The sequence below is a fragment of the Callorhinchus milii genome, unplaced genomic scaffold (assembly GCF_018977255.1).
Source record: "Callorhinchus milii isolate IMCB2004 unplaced genomic scaffold, IMCB_Cmil_1.0 Scaffold22, whole genome shotgun sequence".
In the NCBI taxonomy this organism is placed as follows: Eukaryota; Metazoa; Chordata; class Chondrichthyes; order Chimaeriformes; family Callorhinchidae; genus Callorhinchus; species Callorhinchus milii.
In genome coordinates this window covers 9,935,603-9,960,423 of record NW_024704763.1, presented here as the reverse complement: position 1 = coordinate 9,960,423, position 24,821 = coordinate 9,935,603, and the positions used below count along the sequence as shown (strand labels likewise).

The following is a 24,821-nucleotide window of genomic DNA, read 5'->3' as shown; positions in this document are numbered from 1 at the left end:
GGGTTGGGTGTTCTGGATCTGTGACGAACCAAGAAACAGACCCTGAGCGATGACTAAGTGAATACAAAAATACAATACAAAATTACATCTGTAAAGCGCCTTTCATGTCAAAAGGGTGTCCCAAGGCGCTGAACAGTCAGGGATTAGGACCGAAACGGGGGGTAGGGGGGGTTGGGATCAGGAAGGGGGGGCAGAAAGGGTAGGAGGGTGGCCGAAGGCACAGCCGAAGAGGAGGGTTTGAGACGTGCCTTGAAGGAGGCAAGGGAGGGAGCAAGGCGAAGGAATTGTGGGTTGGAGTTCCAGAGGGTGGGGGCAGAGAGGCTGAAGGCCCGACCGCCGATGGTTGGGCGAGCTACATGGAGGGCATGGAGCAGGCCAGAGGCTACTGGGAGCAGGGAGCGGGCAGGTTGATAAGGGGTTAGCAGGTCGGAGAGGTAGGAGTTGCCAAGGCCATGGAGGTGAGAACGAGAATTTTTAACTTGATCCTCTGAGGGATAGAGCCGGGTGAGGATGGGAGTGATGGGGCCACGGAGCCTGGTCCGGGAGAGGACATGAGCTGCAGAGTTCTGGATGATCTGCAGCTTGTGGAGGGAAGATATGGAAAGGCCGACAAGCAGGGAGTTTGCATAGTCGAGCCTGAGGGAGTTTCCAAGATCATATGTTCACTTGCCTTTGGCGATCTTCCAGAAACAAAAGGCAATAGACTGTGCCTTGTTTTATTAGGCAATGGCGGGTATAAAACCAGATATTCAGAATGTTTAAGAACAGTCTGGTTTAGAACGTAGAAGCGACATGCATCTGCCAACAGAATGTTAAACAAAAAAAATTCAATATACATTTATCGACAGAAATCATCTCAAATATTCAGCACTATAGAATATATAGCTAGTGCTCCTTAACAATTTAGTAAATCTGTTGCACTCTGAAGAGAAGGATTGAAACCCATCACAAACACATGCCATCTCAATCACTACTGCCTACATAACCTTCTCTTCTTCAATGGCAGTATGGTCTTGGATGACGAGAAAGGCATTGCATCTTGAACTGTAATCAAAGCCATTGGAGTAAAGGTTTTGAGTTCATACAGAAGGTAATTTAGTTACAGCAAACAGCGGTCCAACCTCAGAGATCCAATTATATCCACACTGCACAGGACAAACGGACGGCAAAGATAGAGAAGCATACTATTTCTCAACAAAATTTTGCTTCCCGGCCACCAACTACATTGTTTTACAAAAAACTAGATGTGACTGGTGTTGAAATGTTGGCAATTATTTGGCAATCTACAGACAATTCCCTCTTGCTATTGGACTCATAAGAACGTAAGAATTTGCTGGCGAAAGAAGACCAAGGTACGTCTAGTTCGCCTTCCGCCATCCTGGTAGTCACTTGACATGTTGTGTCCCAAACTATATACTGTGTTTTCTATCTAATTTATCTCCACGTCCAGGGATGAGGTTGTAGTTATGAGAAAAGGTGGGTCTGTTGTCATTGGAACAGAGAAGGTTGAGAGGGGACCTGTTAGAGGTGTACAAATGATGGAGCACATCTATTTCACTCGGTAAATAGAAGCCATTTCCACTGATAGCGGAGTTGGTGACTGGAGGACACAGATATGTTAGGATCTGGAATGCATCGCCTGAAAGGCTGGTGGAAGCCGATTCAATAATAACTTTTAAGAGAGAAGTAGATCATTATTTGGGGAGGACAGGTTTCCAGGACTATGGGGAGAGTGCGGGGGAAGAGCCGGCTCAGACACGATGGGCCAAATGGCCTCCTTCTGTGCTGTATAATTCTATGATACAAGAGTGAAAAGAGAGCTTAGGAGAAATGTTTCACATAGAGAGTTGTTAGGATGTGCAAAGCTCTGCCAAGTAAGGTGGTAGAAGCAGAGTCTATTGTGGGTTTCAAGATGAAAGTAGACAAGTATGGGGATAGGGCAGGTAAATAGGACTGAAAGGATTGCTCTTAAAGGAACCAGCATAGACACAATGGGCCGAATGGCCTTCCTCTGGTGCTCTACGCTTCTATGGTATATGAAAGACAAAAGCTTGAAGGGGTATGGGGATGGGACAGGGCAATGGGATGAAATGGACAGCTTGCAGATTCAATGGGTTCCTTCTATGCTCTAAATTTCTCCGATTCTATGATTCAAAGCTAGGCTCACCAACTAGAGATCGTCTGTCACTGCACACAGATCACTTGCTATAGGGCTGCAGAGGTGTGACAGCTTTCTACGTGATCACAAACAGAACACCAAAAGGTCACCAGTTAGATGTCCGTGCTTATGTCCTGAGTCTATTGAACAGCAGCAGTGAAGCTTTGCACACTGCTTTTCCTGCCCGTGGAACAAACATTTGACTTGAAATCATGCAAGGATTATTATTATATTTAAAACACGTAAGAATAAAAATAAATCGGGGCTGGGCGTTTTGCTCAATTTTCCAGCGCCGGGGTTAACCTGTATCTGCCTACAAGCAGATTCTATGTATATAGGAAATGTTTGGTGTACAGTATATAATAATAATAATCCTTGCATTTGATATAGCCCCTTATCATCTCTTTGAGACTCTCAAAGCACTTCACAGAATATACTGTATAGTGAATTGACTGTATATTTTATGGCAGTCGTGGATTAGGCGCCAAAATTACTATTATTATTTATTTGTTTATTTGTTTGTTTGTTTTTGAAAGGATTATTACCCCTGGAAAGCAATCTGCCAATCGACTAAGAACCGGGTTCCTACTTACAGCTAGGTGAACAGAGGCGTGTGGCGTAAGGAAACTTGCTCAACGTTTTGCCCTGCCCGGGAATCAAACCCAGGTCCTATTGCTTGCGAGGCGAGTATTCTACAACAACAACAACAAGATTTCATTTATAGAGCGCCTTTCACGTCGGGAGGACGTCCCAAGGCGCTGGACAGTTGGGTCGGGACCCGAGCATTGGGGAAATGGTCAGGGTGAGGGGAGCGAAGGGAGGCAGCGAGGAGGGGGGAAATGGTCAGGGGGAGGGAAGGGAGGGAGGCAGCGAGGAGGGGGTAAAGAGTCGAGAGAGGAGCTGAAGGCTGAAGGTCAAAGAGAAAGGTCTTGAGACCGGCCTTGAAGGAGGAAAGGGAGGAAGCGGCGAAGGCACTGGGGATGGAGTTCCAGAGCCTCGGGGCTGAGAGGCTGAAGGCCCGGCCACCGATGGTAGGGCGGTTGGGGCGGGGGATGTGGAGCAGACCGGAGCCAGAGGAACGGAGGGTACGGGCAGGTACGTGGAGGGATAGTAGGTCGGAGAGGTAGGAGGGAGCGAGGCCGTGAATGGCCTTGTAGATGAGGATCTTGAGTTCGATCCTCTGGGGGATGGAGAGCCAGTGGAGGGGAGCGAGGGCGAGGATGAGGGCGAGGGTGGAAGTGATGTGGTCCCGAAGCCTGGTGCGGGACAGTACACGAGCTGCAGAGTTCTGAATGACCTGCAGTGTGGAGGGAGGGCCGAGAAGGCCGACGAGGAGAGAGTTCCCATAGTCCAGCCTTGAGGTGATAAAGGTGTGGACCAGAGTTTCAGCCGCGTGAGGGGTGAGGTAGTGCCGTAGTCTGGCGATGTTCCGGAGGTGATGGAAGGCGGTGCCAGTTGTGGCGTGGATATGAGGGAGAAAGGACAGCTCAGGGTCGAACAGAACCCCGAGGTTCCTGATGGCTTTGAGAGGTGGAGAGTGCGGAGCTGATGCTCTCAGCGCCTGAGGTGCGGAGGCGCTGACGTGAGCCAATCAGGAGGGCCTCAGTTTTGCGCACGTTGAGCTGAAGAAAGTTGTCTCTCGTCCAGGACTCGATGTCGGACAGACAGCTGTCAGGACATCGGGGTCGTGGAGTTGAGGGTAGAGGAGGAAAGTAGAGTTGGGTGTCATCCGCATACATGTGGGAGTTAACCCCATGTCTGCGGATGATGTCACCACAGGGGGAGCATATAGAGGGTGAAGAGGAGGGGAACGAGGACAGAGCCCTGAGGGACACCGCACGAGACAGTGTGGGGGTGGAGGAAAAGCCATTCGTGGAAACAAAGTGAAGACGGTGGGAGAGGTACAACCTAAACCACTCAAGGACAGGGCCTTGAAGGTTGAGGTGGGAGGACAAGCGGTGGAGGAGGATAGCGTGGTCTACCGTATCGAATGCTGCCAATAGGTCGAGGAGGCAGACGGAGCCCTGGTCGCAGATGGTCAGGATGTCATTAGTGACCTTGACCAGGGCAGTTTCTGTGCTATGGGCAGCACGAAAACCCGACTAAAGGGGTTCTAACCACTGAGCTACAGGACTCCACTAGGCTATTTGCTCCACGCCTCTTATCCTGCGTATAGACTGCTAAAACATAGCGTAAAGAGAAGCAATTTCATCACTGGCAATGAGATATGATTAAAGGATTTCTCTAACTAGCTACAGACCCTGTGCAACTTACCCCATAATGGAGTCAACACATCTTATTTTGTCTTCAAGGAAGCTTCCAAAAATGTCAAACTTAGGAAAATATTTCCCAGACTCTAAATTTACAGCAACAAAGATCCACTAAACCAATATGACAACAGGCATTATGCAACTCTGGCCATTACATTCCACAGATACCATTATACACAGTCCCTGCAGCACACTGCATTCTGTAAAGTGTTTGATCATCTGTGTCTCTATTCATCCTTGAAGTCTTAGACAGTCGTAGGCATTTAGTTGTTCAGGCTCTTTTATAGGAATTAATTATCATAATATTAAATGCTTTCAATTTAAAACCTTCAGTTTCATGATGATGGAGCAAGTTTGAAAAATGCACTTCCCAATTCTATAACAAAGATCTGAAGGGAAAGTCAACAAATCCTTACTTTACCAGCAATCTGTCCCACTGCTATCTGCCAGCAGCTCTCCTGTAAAGGAGTCAGTGCAAGGGCAACGTTACCCCATATAGACTGGCCTTCACTGAGGGCCAACAGCAGATGGGGACATTCTGATCTTCAACTTGAATGAATCTGACCCTATCTGTGATTATCAGTGCAAACAGATAATGCAATTAGAGATAAAAACAGAAGTCACTGGGAACACTCAGCAGGTCAGGCAGCATCTATGGAGAGAGGAAAGTAACCTTTGGTCATCGATCTGAAACTTTAACTCACTTTCCTCTCTCCATAGATGCTGCCTGACCTGCTGAGTGTTCCTAGTGACTTCTGTTTTTATTTCAGATTTCCAGCATCTGCGGTATTTTGCTTTTTGTTTAATGCTATTGGAGAGGCTGCCTGGTGCGGAGCTCGGCTGAACTGTGGGTATCCATTCTGCAGTTATCATGGTTACCATCCACTTTAGGTAAACTGACAAATTGATGACAGCAGGATGTTATTAAAAGGTTTTAATTAATTTACTAAAATCAATTGTAATTAACCACAATGAAACTGAATAAAGTAAAATGTTGCAATTTCAGCAATTTCATTTCTCCACTGTGGGGAGGTTAAGACAGATAATCAAGGCTTCACTGCGCTCCCCTTCATACATAAACACTTAATTGGAAATCATACAGCACAGAGGAGGCCATTCGGCCCATCGTGCCTGTGGAAGAGTGACCCAATCAGACCCACTCCCCCACTCTTTCCCCAAATCCCTGCAAATTATTCCTTTTCAAGTTCCTCTCCAATTCCCTTTTGAAAGTTGGTATTGAATCTGTTTCCACCCTTTCAAGCAGCGCATTCCAGATCGTGACAACTCTCTGGCCATGAAAAAGTCTCCTTATCTCCCCTCTGGTTCTTTTGCCAATTATCTTAAATCTATGTCCCTGGTTATTGAGGCACCCACCAGAGGAAACAGTTTGTCCCTGTCTATTCTTATCAAAACCCTTCATAATTTTGAACACCTCTATTAAATCTCCGCTTAACCTTCTAAATTTTAAATTGTTTTAATTTTAAATTAATCTCTAAGGAGAACAATCCCAGCTGAATGAATCAAATCTAATTCAGTTCTATAATAAAAATTTGAAAAATGACATTTTGTCCCATCCTCGCTGATTTAGCCAGTATCAGTATGACCAGTTTGTAATAAATTTCTAATTCATACGGCACTTTGACATTCACGTGGACGATTATGAAAACATAACATATTCAGTGGTTTATGTGAGGTATAAACATCCACATATTGTTGCAACATCAATACTGGCGTCAACGTTCCACTTCCTGGTGGGGAGGGTATCTTGTTTTAGCAACACAAGAATAGAACTATCCTACTGGGACAAAAAGGAAGTATGAGAGATAACAGGAATGCACGCTCCATCCCACTGCCAATTGTGGACTATATAGTCATTAGTAATTGTGAGAATAGTCGCTGCATTTGCTATGGCACCTGATCACATTGGAAAGTCTCAAAGCGCTTCAAAGCATTTGGCAGGTAACTGTAGCTGTGATTTGCACACAGGAAGGTCCAACAAACAGCCGTGAGGTGCTTGGCCAATCTTCTCACCTGGGGAATTGTTAGCCAGGGCACTAGGAGAAACTCCCTTTTCTTTTCAAACATATGAGTCTTAACAGGGGGTTGTGTTGGACACAACTTTACCCTGAACGCTGTCCTCCTGAACTATGCTGAATAGGAGCGAAGGGCACCCTGGTTGTTCTCACCTGTCAATGACAACTCGGACTGGTAAAATCACCCTCTGGGCCGGATGCCGGCTTATGCAGCCCACGGACCTTTCTCAAATAGGCAATCCGGCCCGTGGCAGCCAATAGGTTGGACAACCCCAGCCTAACTTAAGAAATATTCAATCAAGAACATTTATTTTGTTGTGTGACCATAAAGGTGAGCCAGCACTCCTTTACAGATAATCCTGTGAATTGCTTTGAGCTGTCCTGCCAATTTGAAAGGCTCTATCTATCTTCTATCTTTCTTCTTCTATCTTATGAAACAACAATGTCTGTGTGCGCTTCAAGAAGGATCTCAATAACCGATTGAGGTAGAAACATTATTTATACCTCATCGGAAAGGTCTAACATCTGGGAGTGACATGGGCATATTTGTTTTCAGATATGTCCTATCGTTCATAAATTATTTTCAGTTTTACTTTTTTTTTGCTGCAGTCACACCTGGTGGCCGTGCCGGCTGACCGTGGCGCTGTGGCATCCTGCGTCACAGAGCAGTACATAGCCAAGCGGCGGGAACAAAATAAAGAACACAGACAAAGCTAAGTCGTGGCAACAACAAAATTAAAATTTTAAAGTGGTGAGTCCTCCTACTGAGTCCTCCCAAAAGGAGTCCTCCCAGATGAATATAAAGATGAAATATCTGTCTGTCTGTCAATCTACATTCTGTATTGGATCCTTTGGTTGCAAGTGAAGCTGCAACAGGTACAGCTGGTATAGAATACAATTATTGTATTATTACTAATATTATTATTCTTTGTACTGCTTATTGCATTTCAAACTAATATTTCTTAACTGTGATGTGCAGTATTGCTGAAGGATGTCTGTAAATAGCCACACTTTACAGAGATCCATGTTACAGCACAGACTGTAGTTTTATGTCTCTTGGCATTGCTAGTGATGCTCTGGAACTCTCCAGTGACGCTTAAAATGGCCTACGTTTAACTACTTTGTTTGGTTTAGTTTCTCTAACCCACATCGGGGTTTGCCCCACCCACCATTGAGGTACTGATGAAAGTCTCTTCCTCAAACATCAGCCAAATTCTGAGCTTCTGACTGACTTGCGGTGGCACTCCCGTGTCTGTAGTTTTCCATTTTATATTCATCCTGTAAACTGCCTGTGGAAGGTGTGGTATTTCCTACCCCCCCTCCCCACCCAGTACAGAACTATAAGTGGAGTCTCTATCGACAGTATCTTGTTCAGATCAGGATGTCTGTGCTCACACATAGCACAGTGAAGTAGAGAGGAAACTGTGGCTTCACACTCATCTCGACCCGCTCTCTGACACAGCACATTTACTAACCAACACACGACATCAAAATCCTGCTAAATACAGTTTTGTTTTTTCACAGACTTGAAAGGGATTAAATTGCTTCAAGCTGGTTACAGCAATTCTGGATGAGAGCCATATTTTCAGTTCCAAGCACCCCACCAGCACAGAATTCCACTGTTTTGGTAAATAAATGTGTTAGTTTAAGTAAACCCACTGCTACTATAAGCAGGAAGATTTGTTATGATCCATCTTTTGCAAGAAACATTTTCCTGGCACTTTGTGTCTCAACATCTCTGAGCTGTCAAGTCTCTGATAAGTCAGTTTCTGAAGACTTGTTCAATTCTCACACCTGGGTCAATGAGCCAAATGATCCTCTGCGCTGTAAATGTCTACGTTTCTATCCCCTACATCCCTCTCCCCTCCAACAAAACCTCTATCATCTCCTTCTGCCCCCAGACCCTCACCGGTAAGTGCCAGAACCATCACTGTAATTACATAGGGCCTGTAGCTTAGTGGTTAGAGCACTCGCCTTGTAAGTGAGAGGACCTGGGTTTGATTCCTGGGCCAGGCGAAAAGTTTCCTTACTCCACATGCCTCGGTTTACCGAGCAGTAAATAGGAAACTGGTTGTTAGGCAACTACCGGTTTCTGGAGGGAATAAGCCTTCAAAAAATAATACGGTCACTCAATCCACGACTGTTTGTGGGACATTGCTGTGCACAATTGACAGCCATATTTCGCCCACAAAATATACAGTCAATTCACTTTACAGTATATTCTGTGAAGCGTTTTGAGACGTCTCGAAGATGTGATAAGGCGCTATATCAAATGCAAGGATTATTATTATTCATACCCTGGGGTGGAATCCATCAGGTCCTGGAGATTTCTCTATCTTTAGCCCCATTATTTTACATTAAATCCATTTAATATTTCCGTTTGGTTTATTTTAACGTTCCCTTGTTCTGCTGGAATTTTGTCCTCTTCCTCTACTGAAAAATGGAAGCAAAGTATTCATTCAACAAGTCTGGCATTTCCTTATTGTCCATTATTCACTGTAGCTCAGTGGATAGAGCATTCGCCTGACAAGCGAGAGACCTGAGTTCGAATCCTGGGCAGGATGAAACGTTGGGCAAGTTTCCTTACTCCACACACCTTTGTTTACCCAGCAGTAAGCAGGAACCTAGTTGTTAGTGGATTGGCAATCACTTTTCTGGGGGTAATAATTCCTTCAAAATAAATAATAAATCGGCCACTCAATCCACAACTGTTTATGGGACGCTGCTGTTCGCAATCGGCTGCCATGTTTCACCAACAAAATACACAGTCAATTCACTTTACGTATATTCAGTGAAGCACTTTGAGATGTCTCAAAGATGTGATAAGGCGCCATATCAAATACAAGGATTATTATTATTATAGTCAAGCAGCAGCGGCGTCCCACAAATGGGCATGGACTGAAGTGACAAATTTATTATTAGTTGTACAAATGGACAAAAATTAATCTTGTGGAGCTGGAAAACCAAATAAACAGCGTTTGGCTGAGCAGTGCGAGGCATTGGGTACTTTACCGAACAGAAGAGAATTGTTCCCATTTCTCTCAAATGCCCAAATACGGCAATCGCAATTACTCCAGAGGTCACGTGTTGCTAATCTGCACTGCAGCAATCTCACAAGCTGAAGCACACAGGCTGCCAGTCGCTGGTTATTATAAGCAGCTTGCTGAAAAGGAAGATTATAAAAGCAGTTTTCAAAACAGTTTCTGTGCAGCATCTTCTCACTGGTCGCTTACACAGCCATCAATTATCAGGGTGTAAAAGGGCAGGTAGCTGCCCTCACTGGACACCCATCCACAGCTTTGTGCTGAAGTTCATGCTGCATACACCTCAGCTTCACTCTAATGACACGTTGCCTTGGCTCTGTGAGAGCGACGCAGGCTTCTGTTCCTGTCCTTTTCTGCAGGCCACTCCGTTACCAGTCTGTACTGGGGAGGCTTTCATGTCAAGTACACGTACACTGTGTTCTACATTCTTTCTGTTGGGTCTTCTCCCTGAGAGCTCGCATCAGTAACAAGGCTGTTCTGCATCAATACAGGATCAGGTATTGAACCATTGGACTTTTATTGTTACACTGCACATCACCAGGAGCTTTGATTACATCCCCTCTCCTCAAAGCTTCTCTTATACTGCCCAATCCTTATGTAGTTATATCTGAGCAAATATAACAACTATAAACCGAAGGAGACATAAGCAAAGGTCTGACAGTGCAAGTGATCTTTATCAGGACTGTATCTGTTTGAACTCTATCAGCCCCCAACACAGCCAATTTGGGTCTGTGCCAATCTGGGTACGAACACCAATATATGGCCACAACACAATTCAGCTGAATTTACATTCCTCGGAGAACAGGTTGCCATCATAACCAAAGGAATTCCCTCAGATTCATTCTGTAACACATTCCCAACCAGGCAAAGACGGTCATTGTTTGTGGCCCTGCCCTGAGCTCTCTCACAGGCAGCGGCCCTCACTGGGTTAGATTAAGCAGCAATTTGCTAAATTACCCGCAGCCACAGAGATGACAAAATCTTCATGATAGCAGTGAATCTAGACTCCATGCAGAGTGAGTATTTTATTTTAGCTCTCTTTAAAAATATACATTTTCCCTCCCTTCATCCAGAGTGAACTTAGGTCAGACATTCACTGGGGGGGGTGGTGGGGGGGGAAGCTTTGAAACAACAACAACAAAATTCCATGTGTAAAGCGCCTTTCATGTCGGGAGGACGTCTCAAGGCGCTGGATAGACAGTTACGGTCCCAAGCTGAGAGTTGGGGTGGGGGAGGGGGGGGCAGTGGGGGAGGCAGGGAGATCAAAAGCACGGTCGAAGAGGAGGGTCTTGAGGTGGGTATTGAAGATAGCGAGGGAGGGGGCGAGACAGAGGGACTGCAGGATGGCATTCCAGAGGGTGGAGGCAGAGTGGCGGAAGCCCCGCCCGCCGATAGTGGAGCAAGCAAGGCGGGGGACGTGAAGCAGGCCGGAACCCCCTGAACGGAGGGAGCGAACAGGGTGGTTAGGGGTTAGGAGGTCGCAGAGGTCGGGAGGAGCAAGGCCATGGAGGGCTTTGAAGGCGAGCACCAGGATCTTGAACTGTATTCTCTATGTGATGGGAAGCCAGTGGAGTCGGGCGAGGATGCGGGTGATGGGTCACGGAGCCTGGTGCGGGAGAAGACACAGGCTGCAGAGTTCTGGATGATCTGCAGACTGTGGAGGGGGGATTGAGGAGGCCGACAAGCAGTGAGTTTGCATAGTCGAGTAATGAAGGTGTGTATGAGGGTCTCATGGACCTGCGGTGTGAGGCAGTGTTGGAGCCGGGTGACGTTGCGGAGGTGGGGAGGGCAGAGCGGGTCATTGCACAGATGTGGGTAGAAAGGATAGTTGAGGGTCAAACCAGACCCCAAGGTTCCAGACCAGCTCAGTGAGGGGGAGTGAGCCCCATGGATGGTGATGCTGTCAGCGCCTGAGGTGAGGAGGTGCTGACGGGAGCCAATCAGGTGCCTCGGTCTTGTTGACGTTCAACTGAAGAACATTACCTCTCATCCAGGACCTGATGTCTGACAGACATTGTGTCAGGACAGCAGTGGGTCCTGGAGTCCAGGGTGGGGGCAGAGAGGGAGAGTTGGGTGTCATCCGCATACATGTGGGAGTTGACCCCATGTCTGCGGATGATGTCACCAAGAGGGAGAGTGTAGATATTGACGAGGAGGAGACCAAGGACAGAGCCCTGAGGAACACCACACGAGACGGTGCGGGGACTAGAGGAGAAGCCGTCTGAGGAGATGAAGTGCAGGGGGTGTGAGAGGTACGATCTGAACCAATCAAAGACAGAGTCGTGGAGGTTGAGGTGGGAGGAGAGGCAGTGGATGAGGATCGAGTAGTCGACGGTGTCGAAGGCAGCAGAGAGGTCAAGGAGGACGAGGAGGCAGAGGGAGCCCTGGTCGCAGATGGACAGAACGGCATTGGTCACTTTGACCAGGGCTGCTTCTGTGCTGTGGGCGGTACGGAAACCCGATTGGAGGGGTTCATGAAGGGAATGACGGGAGAGGAAGGAGCGAAGCTGAGAAGCAACAACTCATTCCAGGACCTTGGAGAGGAAGGGGAGGTTGGAGATGGGGCAGTAGTTAAGGAGTAGAGAAGGGTCCAGGGAGGGAATTTTTAAAGATAGGAGTGATGACGGCGGTTTTTAATGGGGTGGGAGCAGTACCAGAGGTCAGGGTTAATGATGTCAATGAGTAGAGGAGCAAGGAGCTGGAGGTAAGGAGAGAGGTAGGGATGGAGGTGAGTGAGCAGGTGGTGGGTTTCATACAGGTTATGGTGGTGATGAGAGAGGGGGAGACAAGTTCAAAGGTGTGGAGGGAGGGAAGGGGTGGGTAGGGAGTCGGGTGGGAGGAGGAGATGGGGAGGGGATAGCAGATGCAGTGGCAGAGGCAGCTGAGCGGATTCCCTCGACTTTGGATTCGAGGAAGTCCAGCATCGTCTTGCAGCTGGCATTTGAGGTGAGGATGGGTGAGGCGTGAGAGGGTGGGCAGAGGAGCCGGTTGGTGATGGAGAAGAGAAGCCTGGGGTTGTCCTTAGCCTCCAAGATTGTCTTGGAGTAGAACGACGATTTAGCGGAGGTGAGGGCGGAGCGGTAGGATTTGATATGGTCCAGCTAAATCTGCCGATTAGGTTTGATTTAAGCCAAGTGAGCTCAGCGGTTTTAAGGGAGCAGACGTGGCTGGTGTACCGAGGTGATTTGCGTGAGTAGGAGACAGTTCAGGAAGAGAGGGGAGCGAGGGAATCGAGAGTGTAGGAGAGGAAGCTATGGAGAAGGGTGATTGAGGAAGATAGGTCATTGCGGGAGGAAGCCCAGAGGGGAAGGAGTTCAAATGACTCCAAGGCAGCCGAGAGGGAGGGGGAGGTGGGGGGAGGGAGTTGGAGGGAAGAGTGGGGAGTTGGAAGGAGGAGGCGGGGGGAGTTGGCAGGAAGGGGGGGGGAGTTGGAAGGAGGGGGGGAGTTAGAGGGAGCGGGGGAGTTGGAGGGAGGCGGGGAGTTGGAGGGAGGAGGGGAGTTGGAGGGAGATGGGGGGAGTTGGAGGGAGACGGGGGGAGTTGGAGGGAGACCTGGGGAGTTGGAGGGAGACCTGGGAGTTGGAGGGAGACCTGGGGAGTTGGAGGGAGACCTGGGGAGTTGGAGGGAGACCTGGGGAGTTGGAGGGAGACCTGGGGAGTTGGAGGGAGACCTGGGGAGTTGGAGGGAGACCTGGGGAGTTGGAGGGAGACCTGGGGAGTTGGAGGGAGACCTGGGGAGTTGGAGGGAGACCTGGGGAGTTGGAGGGAGACCTGGGGAGTTGGAGGGAGACGGGGGAGTTGGAGGGAGACGGGAGAGTTGGAGGGAGACGGGAGAGTTGGAGGGAGACGGGGGAGTTGGAGGGAGACGGGGGAGTTGGAGGGAGACGGGGGAGTTGGAGGGAGACGGGGGAGTTGGAGGGAGACGGGGGAGTTGGAGGGAGGCGGGGAGTTGGAGGGAGGCGGGGAGTTGGAGGGAGGCGGGGAGTTGGAGGGAGGCGGGGAGTTGGAGGGAGGCGGGGAGTTGGAGGGAGGCGGGGAGTTGGAGGGAGGCGGGGAGTTGGAGGGAGGCGGGGAGTTGGAGGGAGGCGGGGAGTTGGAGGGAGGCGGGGAGTTGGAAATAGGAGGGGAGAGTTGGAGGGAGACGGGGGTAGTTGGAAGTAGGAGGGGAGTTGGAGTTGGAGGGCGGAGTTGGAGGGAGGAGGGGAGTTGGAGGGAGGAGGGGGGGGAGATCCAGACAAGAGGGACAGAATGGCTGAAATCTCGCCCATCGACAGTGAGGCTGGTAGGTCAGGGTATGAAGGATGGTATTTAGGAAAAGAACGGTTTACAGTCTCCCGAATCTGTCCATGGCCTCACCTCACCCTACCTCAGAGATTCCATGGCCGGGGAGGGGGGTCTCCGAGACCTCGGCCACATGGACGATTTACACAGAGAAATTCATATCACCTCATGAGAAGGCATATTCTTTACAAAAAGCCTTGCAAACATCAGTGTAAAGATTTCATCAGACCCAGTGCCAGTGTTACCTGGGCAGGCAGTGTCTGAACCAATTGTGTCACTTACCAAGTAAGGCAAACAGATTCAATAACAACTTTCAAAAGGCAATTGGAGAGGTACTTGAAGAGGAAAAATTTGCAAGGATTTGGGGTAAGAACGGGGGAGTGGGACTGATTGCGTAGCTCTTCCAAAGCGGCCATTCGGCCCATTGTGCCTGTGCGCAGACATGATAGGTTTTATGGCCTCCTTCTGTGCTATAATATTCTATGATTCTATAAATACAATTAGATACAACCCAAATGTTCATTTTAGCATTGAAGAGGTTCTGCTTCTGTCCTAAAAGGAGATATTGTTTTCTAAGTTTCTAGCAAACAAATGGAATTACATGAGTGGAAGTGAAAAAAAAACAAGATGTGTGCTGATCACTCCAAGGCCAAAATCCTGAACTCTTCCCTCCGCTGCGATCCCCAGTCAGAGGCAAAGATGTAGAGAAAACAGTGTGGGCAGGTCCTCCTCACAGCCCCATCAACCAATCTTTACACTGTCTCTTCTTGCACTAATAGCAGACAGACACCAGAGAGGAAAGCAAATGAAGGCTGCTGTATACAATCAGCATCACAAACAGCCAAACTTATACAGTGCAATATTGTCAGCAGTGCCAGGGGTTTCTCAGAAACAGGCTAATTTATCTGTTTGAGCAGTATGTGCCTTCAGGACATAATGTGCATCAACCAAATTCAATTCATGTCAGTTTGCTTTACACACAAAAAACATTATGTTGCTCGTAAGCATATAATACTCCATTTTTAAAACATTTGTTCAGAGAATGTACTTACGATGAGTGAGTAGGAAAATCACATATTTAGAAAAGTGTACTGTACGGCAGCAATTTGAATCAACAACATTAATGCTCCAATGTATCCTGTCTTGAAGCAAAAACAAACTGAAGGATGACAGTGATGATGCTTTCACTGGTTTTGAAAGTCATGCCAGTGGTGACTCCTGTTCTGAAGCCCAAAAATATGTCATTCTCTAAACACAGGTACAGAAGAAAACGCAGAGCTACAAGCAAAGCACTTACAGATTTTGTGTTTCCCTTTCATTGGGAATTTTACCAGCAGCTCCTGTGGGTTGGCACAAATGAAGACGAAAGGAGAACCAGACTCCTGATCTGTAAACTGAAAACAAATCACAGTCATTAGCCTTTCTTTTATAAGAAATGCTGGACAAAAAAACAGACCAAGGTCCACCTAGTTTGCCTTCCACTTTCCTAGCGGTCGCTTGACATATGTCCCGAACTCCCTATGTACTATATCCAATAATGTTATTTTCTACAAGAAAATGCTGTAATCTGTGTTTGTCTCTCTGGAGTTGGAGAGCCATGGAGGAGTGTCCTCTCCTGCACTGCTCATCCAGTGCAATCACACCTACACACCGAGTACTAACTGATTAACCCTCTCCCATAATAGAAAGAGGAAGGACCTCGATTGTGCCCCAAAGGAGAGTCACACTCTGCATTTGCAACTGGGTTTGTTCAGTAATATTTAGTGGTAAAAAGAGGATTAATTTAAAGCCACCTCCCAAACATGAACCAACACTACGGGTGGATAATCATCTGATCTTGATGGGAGGGCGGGTTCTGTAAACATTCACAAACACCTGGCAACGCAGTGACAGTTGATACACATATCCAGAACTGAGAAGCTCTGAAGACGGGATGTTCCATCTGCTTTTATAAACTGAGTAGTACATGTTCTAATGTCACAAGGTGTCTTTTCAGTTTGATTCGTCCAGACAATAACTGAGTATTACCCACAGGCTGCAGGTAGCACTTCATCTTACAGCAGCAAGTGTAAGTTTTATATATATATATATATAAAAAGATAATAATTTGGCCACTCGATCCACCACTGTTTGTGGGACAGGGCGAAATGTTGGGCAAGTTTCCTTAGTCCACACACTCTGTGTACCTAGCAGTAAGTAGGAATCCAGTTGTTAGTCAATTGGAGGATTGCTTTCTGCGGGCAATAATCCCTCAACTTTTTTTTTTTTAAAATGATAATTTGGTCACTCAATCCTTGGCTGTTTGTGGGACGCTGCTGTACGCAATTGGCTGCTGCGTTTCACCCACAAAATATACAGTCAATTCACTTTATAGTGTATTCTGTGAAGCGCTTTGAGACATCTCGAAGTTGTGATAAGGCGCTGTATTGAATGCAAGGATTATTATTATTACATTCACTTTATTAATGAGGTACTGGTTCTATTTATTAAGAGAGTGGACATGTGCCTGAGTGGTGAGACACACTTCCTTCTCAACATGTTGTTCTTCCAACATTTCTAGTTGTGTTAATTATAGATTAATAATCTATAAATGCAATCTTGTTGTTGTTGTTGCAGCCAGTCTCTGCTTTCTGAATTCCCGGTTGAGCGTGGGTTGTAAGACGTGTTTATGTAATTCTTCTTCAGCGATTGATTTACGGAGACTGTGCTGTTACTTGCATTTATGTGGCAGCTTTCACGTCAGGAAGACCTCCCAAGCACTGGGTAGTCCAGAGTTTGCACTCAAGCTGAAGTGGGGTGTTGGGGGTGAGAGGGGAAAAGATGGCCAATAGCTTGGTCAACAAAAAGGTCTTGAGGAGGACCCTGAAGGAGGCGAGGGATGGAGTGAGTCAAAGGGACTCGAGGATGGAGTTCCAGAGCGTGGGGGTAGATAAGCTGAAAGCCTGATGGGCGATGGTGAGGTGGGAATGCTGAGCAGAGGGAACAGCTGGGTTGGCAGGGTTGGAGAAGTCGCAGAGGTAGGAAAGATTTCATGGTTAGGACGAGAATCTTGAACTCTATCTTCTGGGGGATGGGGCACCAGTGGTCCCAGGAGAGGGTGGGGGTGACAGTGTCCACAGTACTCCAGGGTTCTCCAGGGCATTGTTGATGACAAACCATCAAACCCGTTACCAGAGGTGTGAGAGGAGCAGCGGAAATTGAAGGAAGAGTTGAGTTTTTGCTTGAATTATTTGGGGATGTTGAAGCCACCATCACTCATAACTAATCAAATTTCAACAAATATTCTTTTGAGAGATCCATATCATTCCGAAAACCGGGAGGAATTGTATTTAGAAAGCCAGTGAAGCGATTCTGAAGTGGATTCAGACCCCTGTACACGTCCAGATCTTCGTATCTTAGTCTCAGAGTAGCTAGTTCCTCTCTCCCATTCAGTCCTGAAAATATTGTGGCAATATCTCGTCTGTCCCTGGAGTGTGAGGTGGAATCTTGCAGGGACGGTTTCCCAGATAAGTTCCTTCATCTCCTGAGCTTCTGGGGGCAATAGCACATCTTTGTTTCATTTTATTGGCTTCCTTACTGAGCTTCATTACCAGTTCTGGCCAGGCTCCACTAGCTTCCCATCACTGAATGGATCGACTTCAAGATCCTCATACTCGTTTTCAAATCCCTTCATGCCCTGGCATGTCCCTACCTCTCCGACCCACTACCTCCACTCGACTGGCTCCGTCCTTCTGCACGTCCCTCATGCCCTCCGTTCCACCATTCAGCCACTATGCCCCAAGGCACTGGAACTGCCTTCCTCACTCCCTTCGCCTCGCTCCCTGTCTTCCTATTTTCAGGTCTCTGCTGAAGACCTTTCTTTTCGACCGTGCCTTTGGTCAACTTGTCCCCCTGCCCCAGTCCCAGGATCTGTTACTATAAAGTGCTCTGAGATGCCGTCCAGCGTGGAGGGCGCTATATAAATCCAAGTTGTTGTTGGTGGTGGCCACGCTCCTTCCCCACAGCTCGGCTTTGTGCTCTGCCACCATAATAATCCTTGCATTTGATATAGCACTTTTCACGTCGGGAGGACGTCCCAAAGCGCTTCACAGAACACACTGTAAAGTGAATTGACTGTATATTTGTGGGCGAACGCGGCAGCCAATTGCGCACAGCAATGTCCCACAAACAGTCGTAGATTAAAAATGACCAATTTATTATTGTTTGGGATTTTGGAGGGATTATTATTAGGCTCTGTGCGGAGTAAGGAAACTTGCCCAAGGTTTCGCCCTCTGCCTGGAATTGAACTCAGGTCTCTCGCTTGCAAAGCGAGTGCTCCAACCACTGAGCTACAGGACTCCACCATCAAGTGGTTTGGGACTCTGCCCGTTCTGTACTCCAGTATCAGAGGCCCAACAGGTGGGGGTAAAGTTTAGTGGGGCTGTATTTGTGCTCAGGAGTCCACATTCTCCGTTAAAGCCAGAGCTGCTGAGAGTCTCTCCGGGACTTCAATCACTGCCGAGCTTATAGAATCATAGAATATCACAGCACAGAAGGAGGCCATTCGGCCCATCGTGCCTGTGGCGGCTGTTTGGAAGAGCCACCCAATCAGTCCCACTCCCCCGCTCTTTCCCCAAATCCTTGCAAGTTTTTCCTCTTCAAGTTCCTATCCAATTCCCTTTTGAAAGTTGGTATTGAATCTGTTTCCACCCTTTCAGGCAGCGCATTCTAGGCAAGTCATAACAGAGGGCAAGTCATTAGTGTATGAGTTCTAGGTAGTGTATGAGTAGTTAATGTGCACAGTTAGTGGACTGAAATTTATTACCTAAATTTATTTAGGCAAACGGCAACTCAGGAAATTCATTATTTTTCTAAAAAAAACATGTGGGCTATATTTGTACTTTCCTTTGTTAAACTGTGTGTGCAGGACACTATATAAATGCAAGTTTTGTTGTTGTAACGGAACATACACACGAGCTACCAGAATATCACACCGCTGACATTATTACTAACGTTCCATCATTCAGAAGCGTTGCATCAAACTGTAATGAGCTTTCATGAAAGAAAACACTAACTTGCTGACTGTTTGCAATATCCTGCACTATAATCTCCAACATGTAGGGTGTTACAATATTAAAACGGTTTTAAAAAAAAACTTGCCTGCCTGAAGATATTTGAGATTTAATGATTCCTTTTCCCACAGTACTGTGGTTCCCACTGAAACACCTTTTAACCATGTCACTGAAGCCTGTTAATAGTGATATCCTAATGGAAATTGAATACCAATTTCAGACCATTTATGAGATTGCTTCAATTAAACAAAACTCATCAGTACTGATTTAGTCATTGAGAATCAATTGGTGCTGAAGTAAAATGTCTTCCATAAAGAAATGTCCTCATTAAATCCATTTCAGTTTCAGATTTATATCTCATTACAAGTGTTTTATTGATAATTACATTGCTATTAGTTAGAATACATTATGATTGTTCTCTTGGAAGCGTTACCTTATTCTCAGTATGCGATTGACTGGTGTAATGAGGCTTGCTGACAACAGTGATGCTGCTCAGCAGTGCACAATCCCACAAATTGATAACTAGCCACTTGTTAACTGAGGACAATTATAATCTGGTATCTGGCTCATTTCATCCCTAGCTGGAAAGAATCACAGTGATGTCAAAATTCTATTGAAAACTGCAAACATTCACCATGAGGAGATCAGTTAAGGACATTTCTTACGACCAGACAGTATCAGCTGATAATGGAATAAGAATGAAGGCCACTGTGTTCTCAGTGAGTGAGTCTGCAGACAACATGAACTGCTGAACTTACAATCAACAATTAATTTGGTACGTCAATGGACAGAATTAAAGAGACAAGTGAATAACTGGAGAGCTAGGGAGATATTCCAATGAAGACTGATATCCTCACACGTGCCCAGATGATGGACAGGATAATTATAATAATCCTTGCATTTCAGGTAGCGTCTTATCACATTGAAACATCTCGCAGAGTTTTCGCATACTCTTGTCAAGTGTAGTGATTGTATTTGTAGGTGAACACAGCAGCTAATTTGCCCACAGCGACTCAATTAGCATTTTTTTTAAAATCTGGGGAATTATTGGCCCTTCTCCTTTTGAATAGCTCCATGGGATTTTTCACATCCACCTGAACAAGCAGACGGGACCACAGTTCAACTCCTCATCTGAAAGAAGGACCTTCTGACAATGCGACCCCACCACCCCAGTCTCAAAGTTCCAATGTGAGACTCAAACCTACAATCTTCTGGACTGGGTCAGGGTGACACCTAAGTTTTCACCTGCTGTTTACGCTAAAAATTGGACTAATGCATCAGCAGGTTGCAGGGAAAACATGACACCATGAGCAGGCATGATTAACAGTGAATCTTATGGTGTTACTACATTGAAGCTGAAGAAAACTACTTGAAAACATTCATGCCAACAGTAGGTCAAATTTGAAGCTATTAGTGGCTGACAGAGAGTAATAATAATCCTCACATTTGATATGCAGGGATTATAGCGCCTTATCACATCTTTGAGACGTGTCAAAGTGCTTCACAGAATATACTGTAAAGTGAATTGTGCACAGCAGTGTCCCACAAACAGTTGTGGATTGAGTGACTAACTTATCATTAATTTTTTTTGGAGAGATTATTACCCCCAGAAAAGCAATCTGCCAATCAGCTAACAACCAGGTTCCTACTTACTGCTGGTAAACAGAGGAGCGTGGAGTAAGGAAACTTGCCCAACATTTCGCTCTGCCCGAGAATTGAACCCAGGTCTTCTTACTATTGAAGGTAAAATGACAGATGTGGTCTTAAGACGTTTCACCCACAAATATACAGTCAATTCACTTTACAGTGTATCTTGTGAAGCACTTTGAGACGTCTAGAAGACATGAAAAGCGCTATAATAATGCAAGGATTATTATTATTAAGGCTGACTAATTGATGTGTAAGCAGAAATAACATAGTACAGTAACTACTGTAAATGTAAGAAATTCATTTCAGAAATCCAAACATTTAAAAGGATTCTTAAATGAAACGAGTTGTCATGAAAGGTGGCATTTATCACAAGTGTGTAACGTATAAACTTTCCCCTTCCTCCTTTTCCATATTCTCTAAAATATTTTCTTTGGGACATTTTGCTCTCCAGTTGGCTTTGCCTTAACCATTTCTGTCTCCAAAATGTTAACATCACTGATTTCTCTCTCTTGCTTTGTTATCCCTGCCGTCCATTGTCCCCAGGCCCGTTTCTTAGCAGTCACCGTCGTTCTCGACAGAGCCTTAAATATTTCCTTGAATCTTTTCATTTCTTTCAAGATTGATCTTCCTCTCATCTCCGGATCTCTGCCCTGCAATGTGCTCTCGCATCTTCTCAATTTCACACAATCTTCCAACAACTCTGTCTTTATCCACATCCATTCCATTTCAGCATCACATTTGATCACCATCATCACAACACCCTGAGACATCAGGCCAGCACAAATAGATTGGCTTATTCTCAGTTCTTCCCAGACATGCTGACATTATGATGGCGAGAAAAATTCAAAACAGCAGCAGCAACAACAACAACTTGGATTTATATAGTGCCCTCCACACCGGACGGCGTCTCAGAGCTTCACAGACCCGGAGGAACGAAGGCAACAGGCACTGTTTTGAGGAGAGAGGTCAGAGAGGTCGGGGGGTGCAGAGGAGTGGAGGGATTTGAAGACAAGGGTGAGGATCTTGAAGTCTATCCTCTCTGGGACAGGAGTCAGTGCTTTCTGGCCAGGACTGGGGGGATCGGGAGCGGAGATTCGTGGGGGTGAGAATGTGGGCGGTAGAGTTTTGAATGATTTGGATTGTATGGATAGTAGTGGAGGGGAGACCGGCGAGTAGGGCATTAGAGTAGTCCAGCCGAGGGGTGACAAAGGGTTTCAGCAGCTTTTGGGGAGAGGTATTGGCGGAGACGGGCAATGCGTTGGAGGTGGTAGAAGCCGGTGCTGGTGAGGGACCGGATGTTGGGAAGGAAGGAAGGATAATTGGGGTTGAACCTGACGCCTGGGTTGCGTATGGGTTCAGAGAGTTTTAGGGGAGGTCGGGCAGGTGGAGGAGGTGAGAGCCGTGAGATTTTAGACGTTGATGAGAGGCAAAGAGTATGGCCTCTGTCTTGTCAACGTTCAGCTGAAGGAAGTTCAGCTGAAAAATAGAGTTGGGTGTCGTCTGCGAACATGTGGAAATGTACCCCATGTCTGCGGATGATATCCTCAAGAGGGAGTATGTAGATCAGAAAGAGGAGGGGGGCCAAGGATGGATCCTTGGGGTACCCGCAGGTGACCGGGTGAGAGCGGGAGGAGAAGCCGTTTGTGCAGATGTACCGCTGGTGGTTTGTGAGGTAGGACTCGAACCGGGCGAGTGCGGTCCCACTGAGGTGGATGACGGAGGAAAGGCAGTGGAGGAGGATGGCGTGGTCGACTGTGTCGAACACGGCGGAGAGGACCAGGAGGACAAGGAGGCAGAGGGAGCCCTGGTACAGATAGAAAGGATGTCGTTTGTGACTTTCACAAGTGCAGTCTCTGTACTGTGGGTGGAAACCGGACTGGAGGGGTTCGAAGAGGGAGTGGGAGGAGAGGTTTGTGCGGAGTTGGTTGGCTACACTCATTCTCGAGCTTTTGGGAGGAAGGGCAGGTTAGAAATGGGGCGGTAATGGCTGGGGTTTGAGGGATCTCGGGAGGGTTTTTTGAGGAGGAGGTTGATGACAGCAGTTTTGAGGGGATCAGGGACTGATCCGGAGGAGAGGGACTGGTTGATGACAGTCAGCTAGTAGTGGGCAGAGGAGGGGGAGCTGGGTAACCAGCAAGTTGGTGGGGAAGGGGTCGAGGCAGCAGGTGGTGGGTTTCATGGAGGTGATGGTGGGTGAGAGGGAGGAGGGAGAGATGGGGAGGAAGGAATGTAGGATGGGGTGGTGGTAGGAGCTGATGATGGGGAGGGTGAGAGGGACAGAGGTGGTGGGTTACAAGAGGCAGGTGGATGAGGCTGCCTGGCGGATGTTAAGTATTTTAGATGAAAAGAAATCCATGACCTCCTCGCACTTGGCATTGGATGTGAAGATTGAGGAGGCCTGAGGGGGGGCACGGAGGAGGTAGTGGGGGGTGGCAAAAAGGATTTTAGGGTTGTGTTTAGCCTCCAAGATGATGTTGGGAGTAGAAACCGTTTTAGCGCGTGTCAAAGAACGGCGGTAGCTATGGAGTTGGGATGGACTGTGAGGCCACAGTTGGGATGGACTGTCAGGTCAGTTTTCCGCCATCTGCGCTCGAGCAGCCAGGTTTGGGTGTTTAGGCAGCGGAGATGGTTGTTGTACCAGGGAGATCGGGTGGGTTTGGAGATGGTCCTGGAGTTCAGGGGGACGAGGGAGTTGAAGGTGGAGGAGAGGTGATCGTGGAGCAGCTGGACGGCTGCTTCAGGATCTCCGCAGGTGGAAGGCCAGAGGGATAGGAAGTTTGATGATGTGAGGGCCTTTGTGAGGGTCTCAGGGGATAGGCTTTTCCAAGGGCAGTAGAGGATGTTTGAGGGCTTGGTGGAGGAGAGAGGGATGTGAGAGGAGAAGGAGACGAGGAAGGGGTTTGAGATGGCTTTGTCCACTATGCTGAGGTCGGAAATGTCAAGGCCATGGATGATAACGAGGTCAAGGACCTGACCATGGTTGTGGGTGGGTAAATTTATATGAAGGGTGAGATTTAAGGAGGAGAAGAGGGCAGTGAAGTTGGCAGAAGTAGTGCAAGGGGACTTTGGGTGGAGGTTGAAATCGCCCATTATGAGCAGGCGTTCAGAGCAGAGTAACATGGAAGAGAGAAGAGAAGAGGTGGTGGAGATGTCTGTGTGGAACGAGCCGGGGGGCTCAGGGGGGGAGGTAGACAAGGAGGATTTTCAATGGAAGAGAGGGGTGGAAGAGGGTGAGGTGCTCGAAGGAGGGGAAGCAGCAAGAGGAGTAGGGGGTGAGACCAAGGGAGGCTTTGGAAATGAAGGCCACCCCGCCGCCATGTTGGTTTGGACCGGGGGTGTGGTGAAAGGTGTAGCCTGGAGGGGAGGCTTCAACTAGGGGGACGGGATCGTTGGGGGAGAGCCAGGTTTCGGTGAGCCCAAAAATGTCAAAGTGCTCGTCCAGGATGAGGTTGTGGATGGTGAGGGCTTTGTTTGAGAGGGAATGGACATTTTGGAGGGAAATGCGGGTGGGTTTGCTGGAGGGGGGGGGCAGGGAGGAGGGAGTGATGTGGAGAAGATTTTGGGGTGTACAGGAGAGATGGTTGAGGACAGTGGTGGGAGTGGAGAGTTGGGGAAGGTATGTATGAGGGAGGGGGAGTTGGGTCTGCTGTAAGGAGGCGGTTTGAACGGAGGGAGTGAGTGATTGGACATGTGGGGTGGCTGCTCTGGGACAACCAGTGCCGGGAGCCACGATGGGCCCGGCGGAGGATGCCCAGGCTGGAGCAGAGGGAAGTGGTGATGGGGTCGAGGAGAGAGAGAAGGCAGAGAGGGCGGTGGGAGAGAAGGACAGAGGGGGAGCAGTGGATAGAGGGGGGTGGAGGAGAGACATTTAGAGTGGAGGGGGAGGCTTGGGTCGGGGCGCACACAGAGACCGGGAGCGAGCGATCAGCAGGACGGCATCAGCCCGTAGGCTGTGTGGTCATGGCTGGGATGGCAGTGCCAGGGGCTGCCAGGACATTATTGTTGTTGTTGTTGCGTGTTTTTTTAACTGTGGCATCACGTTGACGTCACTTTGTGAATCGCGCCCCCTCTCCTCACCTACCCCCCACCACTACCCACACCCGGTCACTCCCCCCCCCCCCCCGTCACTACCCTGCGCTCTCCTGACTCCGCTCCCAACAGCATCTACTGGAGATCAAGTGAAGCCTGTTCCCTCCCTTCTTCTCCCTTCTAACCCCTCCCCATCTCAAAACAAGGTTAATCCTATTGATTCTAATAAAAAGATTTAAATGGCGCATAAATCACACATTTTATAAACAAGAGTTATAATGGTGACAGCAGCTGACATCATTGAT

General features: G+C 47.7%; 1 protein-coding gene across 1 annotated transcript in view; it reads right to left on the bottom strand.

Annotated features, from left to right (window-relative positions):
- trip4 (thyroid hormone receptor interactor 4) overlaps nt 1–24,821 on the bottom strand; it is an 87,197-nt gene that overhangs the window by 12,183 nt on the left and 50,193 nt on the right. The window contains exon 12 of the mRNA XM_042342998.1: nt 15,084–15,180. Within this exon, the coding sequence (XP_042198932.1) occupies nt 15,084–15,180 (97 nt within the window). The remainder of the gene's footprint in view (nt 1–15,083; nt 15,181–24,821) is intronic.